The sequence below is a fragment of the Podarcis cretensis genome, assembly GCF_951804945.1.
Source record: "Podarcis cretensis genome assembly, chromosome: 2".
Lineage (NCBI taxonomy): Eukaryota > Metazoa > Chordata > Lepidosauria > Squamata > Lacertidae > Podarcis > Podarcis cretensis.
The window spans coordinates 38898269-38915469 of NC_137171.1; the positions used below are offsets into that span (position 1 = coordinate 38898269).

The 17201-nt window shown below is 42.3% G+C and overlaps 1 protein-coding gene across 4 annotated transcripts in view; it reads right to left on the reverse strand.

The window, feature by feature from the left end:
* Nucleotides 1–17201, reverse strand: part of MYOCD (myocardin) — a 238553-nt gene that overhangs the window by 95983 nt on the left and 125369 nt on the right. For 2 of the 4 annotated variants that reach the window (XM_079965957.1, XM_079965958.1), the window contains one exon: nt 1422–1662. The exons of 1 other annotated variant lie outside the window; for it this stretch is intronic. In XM_079965957.1, coding sequence (XP_079822083.1) covers nt 1422–1575 — 154 coding nt within the window. In that variant the 5' untranslated portion in view covers nt 1576–1662. Of the gene's footprint in view, nt 1–1421; nt 1663–17201 lie in introns of those variants that run through there. One more of the 4 variants, XM_079965960.1, reaches the window with a different exon arrangement.

The following is a 17201-nucleotide window of genomic DNA, read 5'->3' on the forward strand; positions in this document are numbered from 1 at the left end:
TGTCTACACTTCCAGGGTTTCAGGCAAGGGTCTCACCTAGCCTGATGTGGGTATGTCAGAGATTGAACCTGGGACCTTCTGCAATGGGTTCAGTCAGGCTTACTTCCAGGTCAGTGTGCCTAGGATTGCAGCCAAAATGACCTACAGCAGACTCCAGATATGAACCTGGATTTTCCACATCCAAGGCCACAAATTCCTAACTTAGCTTCTTTAAAAACTGCCCTGGGAAAACAATGTAGGATGTGTCCTTGAAATATTTAGGTAAATTCAAAAATCTGCTAGCTCATGCAATCAAAATGGTGCAAAACTGACTAGTACTTCTTAACCTTTCCATTACAAAGACTATTATGTTGCCAGCAGCATGAATAACCTTAACATATGCCATCCCGGTGAGTGAAGGTTATCACTCCTGCTCACTTTCAAGAATAATTACGCTGAATCCTCTGAACTCTAGTGTACGCTTATGCAGTTACACTTACTTTCATCTCAATCTAGCACATGGTCCATACATAACATGCAATTTTATTTTATTAAATATAATGTATACCCTATCTTCTTGCAAGCACACCACAGTGGTTGCTACTACTACTACTACTACTACTACTACTACTACTACTATTATTCCCTTCATCTGAAGATCACAGATGGTTCACAACATAAAAATACAAAACGAGAACACAAAATGCATAATAAAACAAACACAAATCAATAACCCCATCCCACAAACATAGAAAAAGGCCATAGAATGTTCAATCAGCCCAAGGTCTGGTTATAGAGGAACATTTTCTGTCACCTAAAAAATGTAATGAAGGTGCCAAGCAAGCCTCCCTAGGGAGAGCATTCCACAAATGAGGAGCCAGCATAGAAAAGGCTTGTTCTTGTGTTACCCCCCTCTGGGCCTTTCATGGAGGGGGCACACAAAAAGAGTCCAGGTTGGCTTATGTGGGGAAAGATTCTATGATAATGTATTGCAGTAAACAATAAAAAAAACTAATCAAAACCATTAAAATTCTAACAGAAACCATCCAATAAAATTAATCAATAAAAAAGGCAGCAAGGTGCTTAGGACCTTTAAAGCAAAAAAACTCTATCATGAAATGAGCCCAGAAGCAAAGTGACAGAAAATGCAGATCACACAGATACATAATGATTTCCTTGACTGACCTGTCCCAGACAATATTCTGACAACATTACTTGGGACCAACAAATACTTTTCAAGGGCAGCCCCATGAAGACAGAGTCAGGATTTATGAGTCACTTCTTTCCTCACAACTTGCAGTTTTAAAGTTTTTTTATCAGAAAGGTAGGTATCTCACCATACGCCAAAGTAGCACCATACTTTTGCATTTATGTATGCACCTTGCTGCCATATTCAGAGCATCTTATCTCTTTCTCTTTGATCTCTTAGGAAAAGGACTCACCATTCTTGCTCTCAGCAAATGTAGGGACTTGGGTACATGACTGAAGGGTCAAGTCTCTCACTTCACTGCAAACACAGTCCTTGAGGAACACTTCTGAATTTTCACTGGGTGCATTTTTCTGGCCTGAAAGCTCCTGTTTAATCACACCATTCATCACTAGGCCTGAAGGGACTTTGTCAGATATCTCTTCCTCTACTTTGAAAGTCCCACGCTTTCTAAGAACTGGGACTCCAACAAAAAGCTGTAAGGAGAAAAGTTGATATATGACTTGATATGATACTGGAGGCAGGATAGAACACATGGAAATTGCATTGAGGACACAATAATTGCCACACATTCTGTGTCTCAAAAGTGAGGCTAAATAGTCTTACAGTTTGACTTCAACTGGTTCAAATGGCAACAGAAGAGTCAAGATTTATATCCCCTCCATTTCCTATCTAGTTGCGGTATTATATTGCCATATATCATTTTACCTGTAATGGATTTGTGTGGATCAGCAACCAACCATTTGTTGCCAGAATTCAAAACTGGGTCTGGCTCTGCGGCAGCCAGGGGAAGGGGCCAATGGCCACAAAAAATGGTGTGGCTCCTAGGAAGACAGGAGAGCTGCCATGTCAGGTCTCAACCTTCACCCATCCAGGTACCAAATAAGTGACCATTATACCACAAGGCTCTGTGCACTGGAGCTCACATAGCTGTCAATGTTTTTCTCACTTTGAAATTTGATGGAGTAATACAAGTAAAGTAATAAAAATCACTGAGGAAGTGACTGTCATAGTAACTATGGCTGGTAGTGGGAGTGAAGAGCAATTTGATTCTGGGTCTACCTAGTCTAAATCCAACAGTATAACCTTCACTATCCACTGGATAGTACTGAACCAGCAGTGGGTCAGAGTTTACTGGAATACGATGATAAAGACAAAATGCTGCCAATGCCCACATTTACTGATTATGCAGAAAATGTATTTGTGTGACCACACTGTCCTGAATGTGCCAACTCTACCTACTACTTGACAGGATAAAAATTGAGGTACACAAGGGTTCAACTGGCTTAAGCATACCACACAGATATCCACATAGTCCATTGTTTACATAAAGGTCTCCATTTTGGTACTTCAGCCTACTTTCATGACCACAGGAGAACCTCATTCATTTGTTCCAAGAGTGCAGGTTTGAAAATATAAGTATCAGTTTAGAATGGTTACAGAAGTTAAAAAAAAAAATTATTTTCCTTGAGGACTGGAAATGCTTCCTTCCTGATCTGCCCCATTAAATGCAGAAAACTGAGAGCACACCAGCCCTCTTCCAACCTGTCACACCATTGCCACACACAGAAGTTATGGACATTCAAATAAAAGATCACAAAAATGTAGGATTTAAATTTTAAAATTATGAAAATGCATTATCATTGGAAACAATGATCCAATATGCATATGTATTCATCTCTAGCTGCCAACCTCCTCCTCAATTAATGAACAATGAGATGTTCACAAACTTAGATAGGGTCGGCGCCATCGCCGAATGGCGGACTCCCTCCGAGCTCCGGAGGGAGTCGGCTGGGTAGGGGTCGGGTCCTGCCGTGCCGGCGACGCGGGGACCCTCAAAAACCATGGGCGGAGATGCCCATGGACTTGGTGACTCGGCGGGCACCGTTTGCGCCCCCCGACCCGCGAAGGAGCCTTTTTAAAGGCTGCGGAGCGGGTGACGGGGTGTGTGTGGTGCTGTGAGTCCAATGCTTCCCCTGCCCAGCGAAGCCGCATGCCATTCGGCGGAGAGCAACGACTTCTTCTTTGAAAATTTCGGATTTGGACTAAAAGGAATAACCCGTGAGTAAATTGATTGGACTTAAAAGGGAAATTTGATCTTTGAATTTGGAGCGAGCGGGGGGAGTGCAAAAAGGAAGTCCGCCCCCCCCCGTTGTAGATGGCTCAACGCAAGGATTTGACAACTAAGATCGAGAGATGAACTTGTTTACCTGAAAAAGAATTTTAACTTCACGAAGGGAAATTACAATAATTGTGCTGGAGGAGAAGACTGATTTGTGGGAACTAAAATGCAACCCCCCCCCCGGGAACCGGGAACGATCCGCTATGAGAGACTGGTGAAGAGACACAGAAACTTTGACAGCTGTCAAAGTAGCTGTCAAAGCAGGAAAATAAAAGAGAACTTTGTTACGATGGCTTTGCTGGTTAGATTTGTTACAATTTGGACATAAATTATTGGAAATAAAGGCAACAAGTTATTTGATTTTTGGGTCTGATTTTGAAAGAAATTAAGTTACCATATTCCCTCTAGAGGGAGGCTGGGACATTGCAACAGTAGCAGCAAGTGGAAAAATACTATGAATTTGAGCAGGATCTGTTATCTCTTGGGAAAGCTGCAAAAACGAAGCATTATTTTGTCTACAGAGGTTTCTATACTAAAGGAGACAATGGATTTATCTATTGAAGAAAGGAAGGGACTTGACGCAAGTTATGTTCCTGAATAACAAAAGCCTCTGTGGAGAACAAGAAGTTTCTGAATTAGAAGGTTTCTGCAGCAGAACAGGAAAAAGCAACCTGAGGAATAAGAGCTGGACCAAATTTGAAGCCGGAGTATTTGGAACATCCAGACTTTAAAAGGACCAAGAAATAGAATTTAAGTTAGACTCTTAAACATAGAGGTCTGGATGGAAGAACAATGACTTTTTCTGAGAGTTTTTTCGAGATTGGACTTTCTGAAATTAAAAGGTAAAGGTACCCCTGCCCGTACGGGCCAGTCTTGACAGACTCTGGGGTTGTGCGCCCATCTCACTTAAGAGGCCAGGGGCCAGCGCTGTCCGGAGACACTTCCGGGTCACGTGGCCAGCGTGACATCGCTGCTCTGGCCAGAGCCAGAGCCGCACACGGAAACGCCGTTTACCTTCCCGCTGGTAAGCGGTCCCTATTTATCTACTTGCACCCGGAGGTGCTTTCGAACTGCTAGGTTGGCAGGCGCTGGGACCGAGCAGCGGGAGCGCACCCCGCCGCAGGGATTCGAACCGCCGACCTTTCGATCGGCAAGCCCTAGGCGCTGAGGCTTTAACCCACAGCGCCAAAAGCTATCAAAAGACGGCAAAGTGGAGTTGAGATATAGACGTGGATACACCAGGCTGGCAGTAGACAATGGATGAACTTTGGGGATTGGAACCGGGGAATGGGGGGGGGGGGAGATTTGGAATCCAAAGGCTGTAAAATTATATATTATTTCTTTCTTTTCTTTTTTCATGTTTGTTGTTTGAAAATAGGGGAATTCGTGGAAGGGAAATGGGGTCGATCTTAGGGAATTATATAAAATATAAGGAGAAATGGTTCATTAAGATAAATAAGATAAATTAATTTGGAATAAATGGGTTATTTAAAATTACAAATAAGGTTTTAAAATTTGGGGTAAGAATCTGTGGAATCAATTTAAGGGAAATGGAATACAAGAGGGGGAGGGGGGGGGAAGTCCGGGAAAGATGCCATTGAAACCAAGTGTAAATCATATTTGTTTTTTCTTTTTTTCTTGCTATCTTTCCTTTTTATTCTGGAAAATTTTTAATAAATATTATTAAAAAAAAAACCAAACTTAGATAGGAGATTCTCAGCTGCAAAAATAAGGGTGGCTACACAGCATCTTAAAGCAAATAATAATAATAATAATAATAATAATAATAATAATAATAATAATGTCTCCTAAGTGGTGTAACTTCCCATTAATAGCCCCTTGTGGCTTTGCTGGGCCAGTTGTCCACACAAATTCCCCTCCTGATTTATTAAGATTTTTTCCAGAGCAATTTTGGCATGCAATATGTCCAACAGCATGGCAATCCATCCCCAGTTATATCCAAAACATCAAAAATCCTCTTCTTTATGTCATTAAGAAACAACTAGCAATAACTGTTTATTCTTGTGTTTTCAAATATTCATCTTTCTTAGCATTTTGGAACTCTTGATGTGATGCATCTTTCCAGTGGAAAGTTATTGGTGATGACAGGACAATCCGGGAAACTGCATCTGCTCACCAAAAAAAATAAAAAAGTAACTTTGTGCAGCTGAACATTAAATCTTTGATGAATTAGGCCCAGGGCTTTGGTGACGTCTGTGCTGAACCAATATGACAGTTTTATATGGATTATGATTATTTATGTTTGTGAAAAATAGTGAGCGGGAGCCAGCAAGGCAGTGTCAAAGCTCTGGGACCACCAGCATCGGTGCTCCTCGTGGAGGCTTTTTATATTAGTAGAACAACATTATTCTGAAATTTGGAGCATGTGTAACCATTTAATTTTCACTAACTGTAGTAGGGTGCTTCACTGAAAGCCTGGGGGTCATGACATGCCGTTAGAGACGCCTGCTTTCACAACACACTCAAGTAGCACTGGCGGGCTGGGCTCACTACCCCTCCTTACAAACCCCCATGTCAGATTTGGCCTCAAAACATTCCACACTGTTCCCTCACTTCAGCTTGAACTTAGCATATTTATAAAGCTTAAGCATACTTGTGAGCCTCAGAACACATCTCCCATCATACACTGCTGCCAACATATAAATTGCAAGACTATACACAGAACAGGACGTGTCCTGTCTCTTCTCTGCCTATAAATATTAAGACCCATAAAGTCTCATTACAATGGTAGCTTTACATGGGCTCTTCCAAGCAAGATGAAATCTGTTGAGTAAAAGTTTCAGACAACTCTGCTACAGTGTTTCTGATTCTGCTTAATACCAAGACGTACAAAGGGGCCATAAATATTTGAAACAGTGAAAGAAAAATGTCTTCTCCACAACTGTCCGGATTCAGTTTTAATATAACAAGGACAACCCCATTGTAATACTGGCATCCTAGACACTAGGCACACCAATACCAAAATGAATGAATGAAATAAATATATATATTTAAGTTGGCACCAATAGGTTTTAGGTAAAGGTAAAGGTACCCCTGCCCGTACGGGCCAGTCTTGACAGACTCTGGGGTTGTGCGCCCATCTCACTTAAGAGGCCAGGGGCCAGCGCTGTCCGGAGACACTTCCGGGTCACGTGGCCAGCGTGACGAAGCGGCTCTGGCCAGAGCCAGAGCCAGAGCCGCACACGGAAACGCCGTTTACCTTCCCACTGGTAAGCGGTCCCTATTTATCTACTTGCACCCGGAGGTGCTTTCGAACTGCTAGGTTGGCAGGCGCTGGGACTGAGCAGCGGGAGCGCACCCCGCCGCAGGGATTCGAACCGCCGACCTTTCGATCGGCAAGCCCTAGGCGCTGAGGCTTTAACCCACAGCGCCACCTGCGTCCCCACACAGCTAATGTTTGAAATGGTCTCTACCTTCCATCTGTCTGCCCACTGTGTTCAACATCTGAGGACCTGCTTCAAGTTCAGGGCTGAGGCTAGCAAGAACATGAAAGCAGACCGTTTCAGTTGTCTCACCCGGGTGGGGAAACTCTGCCTGAAGAGGTTGTTTTGATCCCCTTTCTCCCCCCCCCCCATATACATTGCTAAGGCTTCCCTGCCCCAACATTTCCCCTTCCAGCTGTGTTGTTTTTGTTTGCATGTGTTCACTCCTGTTTTCATGGCATTCAAAATCTGCCACCTGAGGTCTCAGCCTTAGAGACTGAGAGACTACTCCTTTTGAGATAAAACTGGGACTGCACACACGAGGCACTGAGGACCATCATGACAATTATGGCTAAAGCAGTAAAGAAAGAGTTTTTGAAACCAGTGGCATTTTAAAATAGCCTTTCGAACAAATATACAATTTGAGCATGGAGATGCAGGTAAGCACACTAACTGCTAGCCTTTAAAACTCCTGCCTCCCACAAGTTTTCCATGTCTGACCTGTTTTGTCTCTCTTATTGCCAATAGCCATCAGTCTTACTATTTCTCATGAAACAAATATATTTTAGATATAGTGCCCACTGAGGATATATTTTACAGAATTAAATATAATACTAGTGAACCAGCAATATTTTCTCTTGACACATCCATGACACTAATCATACACAGTATTCAAAGTGTTTCACATACATTGTCTCAGTAACAATAAATACGTAAGATAACAGCTTCCCTAAGCCATCTAATGAGTTCACAGCTGAGTATGTGTGATTTGGACTAACTGGCTGATTCCTCTGTGCACTTAGCCACTGTGCTACATAAGCTCTGTCTAACCCTTTCCCCCCCCCCCCTTTCTGTTGGCTCTTTTTTCCCTGGCAGGTCCCCTCTCTTGCAGCATAAGATTCTACAGAATTACCCAGGCCCACTACAGTCTTTTCTGCTTGAAGGACTAAGCCTCCGCTTCAGCTTCAAAGGATTTAATTTCCTCATCTTCTTGGCTGAGCCTCTCTGGGATTTGGAGGTGGGCTGTTGTGAAATCACCACCTATATGTGAGCATGGCTATAAGACGTCTCTGATGCTGCTCACCCAGTCATGCCTTTGGTTCTCTACGCAGCTCGCTTTTTGCTTGATTTGTTATGGGGCCAAGTTCAAGGAGTTACTACTAGTAATTAAAGCCCTTAACAGCTTGGGACTAGTTTACTTGCAGGATTGCCTCACCTCATATATGCCGACTCAGCCACTTATATCTGCAGAACTTGCAGAACTGGCACTGTTACAGACGCCAAATTATACCCATTTTGCACTTGTAAGAAACCAATATTTGAGTGACAGCACCTACACTTTGACATCAGGCAGGTACCTTTACAGTACTCTTTTCGGGGCCTGCTAAAAACATGTTTGCTTAGACAAGTCTACACATATTTAGAATGCTGGTGTGTTTTTAGTTTATTGCTGGTTTTAATTTTTTGAATGTTTTATTTGTTTTTACTAATAATCTTACTGTTTTGTAAACCACTTTGAGGTTTTCTACAATCAAGCAGTAAATAAATTTTATGAAGTAAAATAAGAAATAAATAAGCTTTGAGTTTGGGGTTTGTTTGTTTTTTGCTCATCTAGGCATGTGGATGGAGAGAGGTAAGAACGAAACAGTCTCTGGGATGGATCAGATTGAAGCAGATTTTATTAATGTTGATTCTTGGAATTCCTGCTTTCACTTCTGTGCACTGAAAATTTCTGTGTTTGTCAACTCCTACATTGGAAACTTGCTGAGCAATCTGGAGATGGGTAGGCAGTAAGTCTGATATATATATAATCCATTCTTACTCACAATCCCAAGACATACATTACAGGCTCACTTGTTCTTTGGAAAATATGGACCAGGCAGGGTATTCTGTTAAACAGGTTTGATGGTTGAGCAATGCAATACATTTCCCTTTGCAAATTTAAACTCTAAATATCCATTTCCTCCAGAAACTCAGTGACAGTATTTCCACAGGGACAATTTTATTGAATTGTCCAGATGCTTGTAAAACAACCTGAAATATTTCATATTTTAGGGGGGAGGAAGGGAAACACACTAGACCCCTGGAATGTTTCAAAAGCTGTTGGACCTGTAGTTCCCCGCATGCATCACCAATCTGGATCTTTTGTGAGACACTTGAAACATAGAATACAAGCTTCCCAATTAAGGGACCTTCTTTCAATGTGGCCTTTACATCATTCTCATTAACTTTTCATTTAAAAAGGTATTTCTAAGGTAGTGATTAAAAAAAAACACAGGGAAAGAGAAGCAAAAGAAAGTGACAAACATTTCTTCCATCAGCTCCTTTTGCTGTTGCCTGCAATGGTTTCCTTCCAAAGGAAGTTGTGTCAAGTGCAGAGAATGTGATATAATAAGAGGCTCTCCCCCCCCCCGCCACCACCTTGGTTCCTTTCCTGATGACCTATCCACCCTTCCATCTTCAGAGGATGAAGCCAAAGATTTAGAGGAAGTATCAGACTGGCAAAGGGATTTCCCCCACAGAACCAGTCCCAGGCACCCCCATGGCCTTGGAAGAGAAGCCCATGTTACTATGACTCTGACCTGAGGAGACTGCACCCATGTTCTCAGACTCCAACCCCAAAGCCGCAGCAGAACCAGTCTCCATGCACTAGAGTCAATGGTTACCGAAACAGGTAACCAGATGTTTTTGGCCTACAACTCCCACGATCCCTAGCTAGCAGGACCAGTGGTCAGGGATGATGGGAACTGTAATCTCAAAACATCTGGAGGGCCAAGGTTGAGGAAGCCTGTACTAACCCTTAATGGAACAGACTTCTGCCTCTGAAGGTGGAGCTGGCCATACATATGAAGCTGTGGCTCTATTTAAGACTCCATCTGAGTTGGCTTGTGGTTGAAATAATATTTTAGTCTGCTTGTATCATATTGTACCAGAGGTATTCAGTGTCCTATCTGTTTTGCTTGGACTTGTCTCATTGGAACCTAACCTCAGCTTTCCTGACTTTGCTTTATTGGAATGTGGCTGCTACTATACTTGAACTTGAACTTACTTGATTTTGCAGTGCTAAAACCCAAGCATACACCTAGCAATCATGCATTTGTTTCTGGGCACTGCCTGAGCAAAGGTAGCTAACCTTTTTTCTTTTGCTTTGGGGCCACATCCAGGTTTAGCCAATTCTCCAGCGGAAACATTGTCAGTGTCTTCTTTTATTTTGCTTTTTATTTTTTCATTCTGCTTTTGCAAAATCAGTAAGGGGGGACACATCAGGCCAGCAGTTAGCCACCCTTGGGCTTGGCAGTCCCCAAAATTTGTATCACTGTTCAGCAGGATGCTATGCTTCTAACTTTAAGAGATAAAGTTTACAACGCTATGCACTTACCCGGTAGTAAGCCCCACTGAATTCAGTGAGACTTAATTTTGGGTAAGCATGCAAAGGATTCTCCTGTAAGGAATTCTGGTCATCTGAAAGTTTTCATTTCTGGCTACAAGCACAAAATGCTCACAGTGGGGCTACTTCAGTGGGGCTACACAGTGGGGCTTTCAGAAGACAACTTCAGAGGAGTCAAATTGACTCCAGGCTTTTTGTAGGAACCAATCAAAATCATGAGACACAGTCAAAGTTAAGTCCTATAGTTGATTTCATTGGAATAATATGCATGCGTTTAAATATTTTCCACTGAAATTAGTGGGACTTAGGTGATTTACTTTGGCTGGATAATGCATATGCTTTTTCAAGCCCCTTTATCTTTCCAACTCTTTTTGCTGGATGGAAACAAATACAGTGTAAGTCTAGATGTCTCATTCATCCACTTGTCTCCCATTTTTTCCTGTTTGTCTTAGCAAAGATTCAAGGGGAAGTAAATGCATCCCCTACTATTCCATGGTGAGTGGCTATTGAGTAATCAAGGCTTGCCATAAAACATTGAAAACCAGCAGAGAAAAACCAGGAGGGAGAGAGAAAGGAAGGAAAAGGGAGCCACATAGATGAAACTTATCGCATTCTTTGCATGTTTATTGTGGTATGTTTGTGTTCCTGGGATTCTGCTTGCAAGAATGTTGCTGATAAAAAAAACATGGGTATTTATGCTTGTTAGCTGTTGTTTACAGTGTAGTAGACAGTAAGGGTACTTCCAGATTCTCTAAGGAGTTGAAAGACAGGCAGGGCCAGATGTACTTTCCCCTGCTGACAATGATTCTCAGAAAGTTGACTAGTTGCCACAACTGATATTGGTGGATATGTGCAGAGAAGACAGGGGTGGGAAATCAACATTTTGGAAGTTGATCTTTTTTTATTGCCTAGAATAACAAAGTAATGAATTTACCCTTGTGAAAAACATTCCTGGAGTGTAGAATTGGGGTTAGCTGTTTTTCTCCATAGATAATATTAAAGTTTGGAAGGTTCTGTTCACTAAACTCCCCAGTGCTTCCTCCATTAAGCAGCAAGGCTGCTTCATTATCTGGAGGTTATAGTCCATTTTTCCCATCAAGTTGCAGATTCTTTATGTGCCCTAGAGAGGTGGCCTGCCCACCTCTCTCACCACTGCCAAAGAATAAGCAGCATGGGATGATTTCTTGAAAGCAAGGGAGAAGGGACTGTTGAAAAAAGTCCCAGACAGATTAGAAGCAGAGGAGTTGTTATCCTTTCTCCTACCTACAGTAACTCTCCAGGCCTTTCATGACTTACCTGCCTTGCACTTCCAGCTGCCCTGGATGCTCCATAACTAAAATGATCATCAACTATTGCTCTATGGAAGTCTCACAACAGATGGAATGCTGTTACAACAGGTATTGAATTCCACGACAAATAAATACAAACAATGTGAGCCACAACTTCAAAGGGGTATAATTATGTAAGATAGTTGTTGTCATTTTAGCCCCAGGTAATAAGAAATTAACAAGAAGCAAGGTGATATCATACAATGGATGAACATCTATTAGACAAGAAATATTCTAGTCTTGGGCAGCTTCCAGGTTGCAGTCTTATATTGCACGCAAAGCATTCATAGTTGAGTTTGTCACGTTAGCTTCTACACATTCCAAGTTTTTTTCCAGTTATTGCCATTTATTGCTATTCCCTCGCCTCAATCAATAACCACTACCATCCACTGCCTTTTTTTCTGTTCTGGGTACATGTATTCATTACTGTACCTTTGCACATGCACCTTTAACCAAAAAAAATCCTGAGGAAGCGCACAAAGGCAAATGTTAACAGCATTAGGTATCCTGTTTCATAACAGGCAAAATGTGGGTTGTGCTTTGAGGGTGAGGGACAATCTCTCTTTTCAAAAACACACACAGTTCTAGCAAAAGGGTAATATTTATCTGACAAAGGCTTGCACAAGAGTGAGAAAGAGTACTTGTGCAAGACCTCTGTGTGACATTATTATTATTATTATTATTATTATTATTATTATTATTATTATTGACTTTGAAGTAGTCCCCCACATGTACGGACTGACTCTTTTTCAGCCCCACTCACCTCACAGAGTGTTTGTTGTGGGGGAGGAAAGGAAAGGAGAATGTTAGCCGCTTTGAGACTGCTTCGGGTAGTGATAAAGTGGGATATCAAATCCAAACTCTTCTTCTTCTCCTAATCTAATTTTTGAAATGCAAACATGCCTTCAGCACATGGCAATAGGTGAAAAGGGTAAATTTATATTGTTTGCAGAGGCAGATTTAGGGGAGTCAACCGCTTCGGTCACACTGGGCACAGAGCCTCGGAGACATCACAGGGGATGCCACAACTGTGATGCAGAATGGAAGGTGAGAGTTGGGGGGTGCCAAATTTTGGTGTTACACAGGGTGCTGCTGAAATTTGAGACCCCAAGGTCCACCACTGTTTTTTGGACTGTGGGAAACAAAGTGGCTCTGTTCAGCTCAGTTGTCTCTCAAGTATATACATATACAGCTCATCATCCCTATAATACAACTCAGTCAGACAAAAATACAAGGAGCTTAAAAATAAAGGGAACTAAGTAAAGCTAAAGGGCACCAAACAGTCTTCCTATTTTTCAAAACAGACGCAGAAGAGATGTTTCTCCAAGTTTGTACCGGACCAAGAGAATTGTACTTTGGGCACCACATGCACAAACAACTATACAAGTGAAGCCTTGCTCACAACACATGTAAAACTATATTTGCACCAGACCTCAGTCACTTGGAAGGTTGTGTGTGTATGAATCCGTCACCTTTTGATACCAGTCCATTCATAACTGTCAATAGCTCTTATAAAAAAGAAAATTAGGATAATTCAGCCTAGAGCTTCCTATCTCTAAGGGTTCTAGGAAGCTTCCTAAGTGTCCAGCCATTCTTTTTGTAATTGCCTCTGCTTCCTCGCTTGTTTTGCTAGGGTTTATTTTTTCTTTTTCTTTTTTACTACAACAAAATTATTTTTTAGAGAGGGGGAGGAAAGGGGGGAAAAAACATGGCAGAGACTTGAAACGGAAAATTAAATGCAAATAACTCCTACACCAGGCCAGAAGAAGAGGAAGAAACAAAAGCCACAATGACAAACCTGATTAATAAAATAATGAAAAATATTCAGAAAGCACCAGAAAGTCCAGGAATAGAGACTTTACTTAGGTTGAGCGAGGGACAGGTTACCCATATTCTCCTAGGGGACCTACACAGATGGGTTTTTTTCCTGGGAGCACCTTATGTACCACTCAGGTGAAAAGCATCCACCTCTCGCTGTGTATTCCTTTTTCCAAAGCATATGAAGACTCCACAACCAGTACAACCAGACTAAATAACAAACCATGGCCCTCTGTGGCCTAAAGTATCACATCACAATATTTTAGCAGCTGGGGCTTCCTTCAAGAAGAAAAATCTCATTCTTCTATACTTGAATGTCTGAACTATATTCAGTACACAACCTTAGATGGACAGCACATGCCTGAGCCTGTCATCTTGCCATGCAATTGTGACCAGGACACTAAGTCAGAAGCTACAGTGTCATCAGCTGGCTCTGAGCCAAATTCTGGTGATCAGGGGACCACTGAACCTGAGGCTGGCAGGCAGGAGTCTGCAGAACCAGTGCAACAGCATCAGGGCACATAGAAACGAAGTCAGGACCTTCACAGCCACCTTCCCCTGGGCCTGAGGAATCAAGTGTTTCACAAATGCCTCCAACACTAGCACAGTGTTTCAGGTGGAAGGCCAACACAGTGCCAGAGGGTTGTCTCTTGTTCTCCAAACTAGGGCAGAGTCTAAGAGTGCTGGAGGCAGCCTCAAAAGGCCTCAGTCTAGTCTCAGCCCTTGTTGGAGACTAAGAGCTCTCCATGGTGCTGTGACAACCAACCTGCTTTGTCCTGTAGGCCCAGGGAAGTAGCCTTGCTGCCCAGGACTGGAGATTACACTCCTATTCATGAACTGAATTAGGGGATAAATCAGACACAGTGGTAAAAAAGGCAAGGAAAATTCAACCTAGAAATCAGCATTTGAACCAATCTCAGATGGCCAAATGGGCTATAAAGAAAATGTGGCAGAAACTCCTTCTATTAGAGCACTGCTCATGAGGACCAAAACAATTGAACAGTTGATCTAGCCATCTTGTTTCCATTGTACAAGACCGCAATGCAATCCATTCCTGTATTTCTTGCTCAGGGCAATAAGTATGCTTTATGCAGTGCTCAGCACACCATTGGTGCTAAACATATAAATAAAAACAGATTCATAATGACAGCTGATAAAGATCCATCCCCTAGAGCACATGTACACATGGACATGTTTGCTTTTTTGCATCAATGACTTAGTAAATCATTTCAATACTTTGAAGGTTCAGTGGAAACAGCCTGTTACTGTGCTGTTGATAAACTAGGATACACAACAGACCACTGCCAAGGCAGCTACTTTCGTGTTTCATACATATATGCAGAGGAACTTTATTTGTTATTGTCACCTCACATGGTCTTTATAGCTCAAATGAACATATACTACCATTTTATTCCCACATCTGCACCTGATGCAATATGAAATTATTCCTGCTACTTGGCAGAACAGTAGAGAGAATGGACACAAATGACCAAACTACCCTGGGAAATACTCTCTAAGTGGCAATGTGTGGTAAAATGATTGCCTTTATCTAACCAGACAACTGGCTCATCAAGGACTGGAAAGAAAGCTGTGGAGAGCAAGGATAACAACACACATGCCCTGATTGCAGAAAATTGGGGAAAGGGGTAGACATCTCATTCCTATCACAAGGATAGAACTATAGTTCCACTATATAGTTCCATTTCATCACGTTTTACTTTTATTGCAATGACTGGGCCTCTGTTTAATATACTATAGCTATCTTTCAATTCTTCTAAGAGGCATGAGTGAAATATAAGACCAACTGATTAGGTCCTTCCTCTCCTTGATTTTCTTCTTCTCAATTATTGTGTACATGACTGCATTTCCTTTTTTTAACAAAATACAGAGTGAATAGACACAGAAAACAGTGTCCTTTGGATGAGGTTTGGTGGACTTTGTCAGATCTGAGTGTCTCTTCTGAAGTCTCTACATGTCCTCTGCTAGGCCTGCTACAAAATTATAAGGACTTTCAAGTCATCCCACTCAGCCAAGGCTCTGATTGAGCTTCATTATCCATCTCATATGTTCACACTAGTCTTGTAGAAGTGACAGCTAGTAGGTGGCATGGGGCAGATTTCTCAAAAACATTTCAAGAAATGGAGCTATAAAGTATTTTAAAAATGGAGACAATTAATAGACAGGAAGTGATCTAGATGGGTCTAGAACAGTGGTTCCCAACTTGTGGCCCATGGACCCCAGGGGGTCCACATCACCATTCATGAAACAAAAACTACAATAGAGATATCGACATTTTTAAAAGTAGGGGTTCATGGCTTGGCTTTTGAAAAACAGGGGAGCCACTGTACCTAGCTAACTGGGTCCACCATAACCAGCAATCTCTCCATCAATGCTGCGCTGGCAAGGCAGCTACAGCAATGGCTTGCCTCTCCAAAAGGGTATAGGAGAATGTGATGCTAACATCCAATACCAAAATGAAGGTCTACCAGGCTTGAGTGTTGAGCATGCAGCTTTATGGAAGTGAGTTGTGGGCAACTTACAACTGTCAGTAGTAACGCCTCAATGCCATCCACATGCACTGTGTCAGGAAGATTTTGGATATTACATGGCAGGACAGAATTTCAAACAAAGATCTGCTCCCCCAAGCCCATATTCCCTGGATGTTCACACTCCTGTCTCAGCAACGTCTATACTGGCTTGGTCATGTCCACAGAATGGAAGATGGCAGGATCCTCAAGGACATGCTCTACAAGGAACTGGCTTCAGACGTCAGGCCTGTTGGCAGACCAACTCTGCATTACAAAGATGTCTGCAGATGGTACATGAAGGCTGACAACATCAACCCTGTCATGTAGGAATCCTTTGCAGACAACAGCAGTGCCTGGAGACAGGCAGTCAAGTCCTGTATCCATAGCAGTGACCAGAGGAAAAATGACCACTGGGAGGAGTGCAGAGAGAAGAAACGTAATGGTGAATCTGCAACAGCACAACCGGACACCTTCATCTGCCCCAGCTGCAACAAAACACATCTCTCCCACATCAGTCCCTACAGTCACAGCAGGCACTGCAACCTTCCAACAGCTTCACCTCACCCCAAAGGTGCACTCCTCCATTGTCTCCCGTGACAGAAAGGTGCCAACAGGTCTAGAACACTTCCAAGCAACTTCAAAAACTGAAAATTATTTTTTCTTTAAATAAGACATCCATGGACAATTTTGGCTTTGAAGTCTATATGGAAAATTATTATTCTGCTTAATATTAGAGAAACCCTTCTGAGTTTTCTCAAATGTTTGAATCAGCCAAATTTATTTTGGTAGCATGAGGCAGAGGTGAGGTGTATTCCTAACCAAATTTCCTATCGTCTATTTCCACCATAAGGAAGCATGGTTTGTGTCCAGTGGTGGCAACAGGCAAGTGGAAGCACTTCAGCTCACAAAAGGCACAGCACCCCATTTTCACTGATTCCCCCCAACCCACTGCAGCCCTTGCTCCACGTCCTATGTGGCATGCCACAAACTCAGAAGCAGCTGTTCAAGGTGACTGTGCGAGTTGTAGCAGATAGGGAGAATTAGTGAAAATCAAGTGTCCAGCCTTGAATGAGCAGAAGTGGCTAATCCAACCACTGGATACAACCCCAAATTAGGAGTCCCTCATTTAAAGTTTCCCCGTTGACTCCCCCCACCCTCCTATAACTGTAAAATCTAGAGCCTTTGTCCTTTATAAAAGCCCATAAAAGTCTTCAATGTCACATACTTCCATGACTCCAGGAGTGGTCTTTATGAAAAGAGTCAAACAAAATCAGAAATCGTATGCTAAAATCATAACCTGGCAATATGCAACACTTTTGACACAAACCATGCATGCTCTTCAGTATTAGCCATAGCCTTCTAAAATGAATAAAATGCAAAATGCCTTT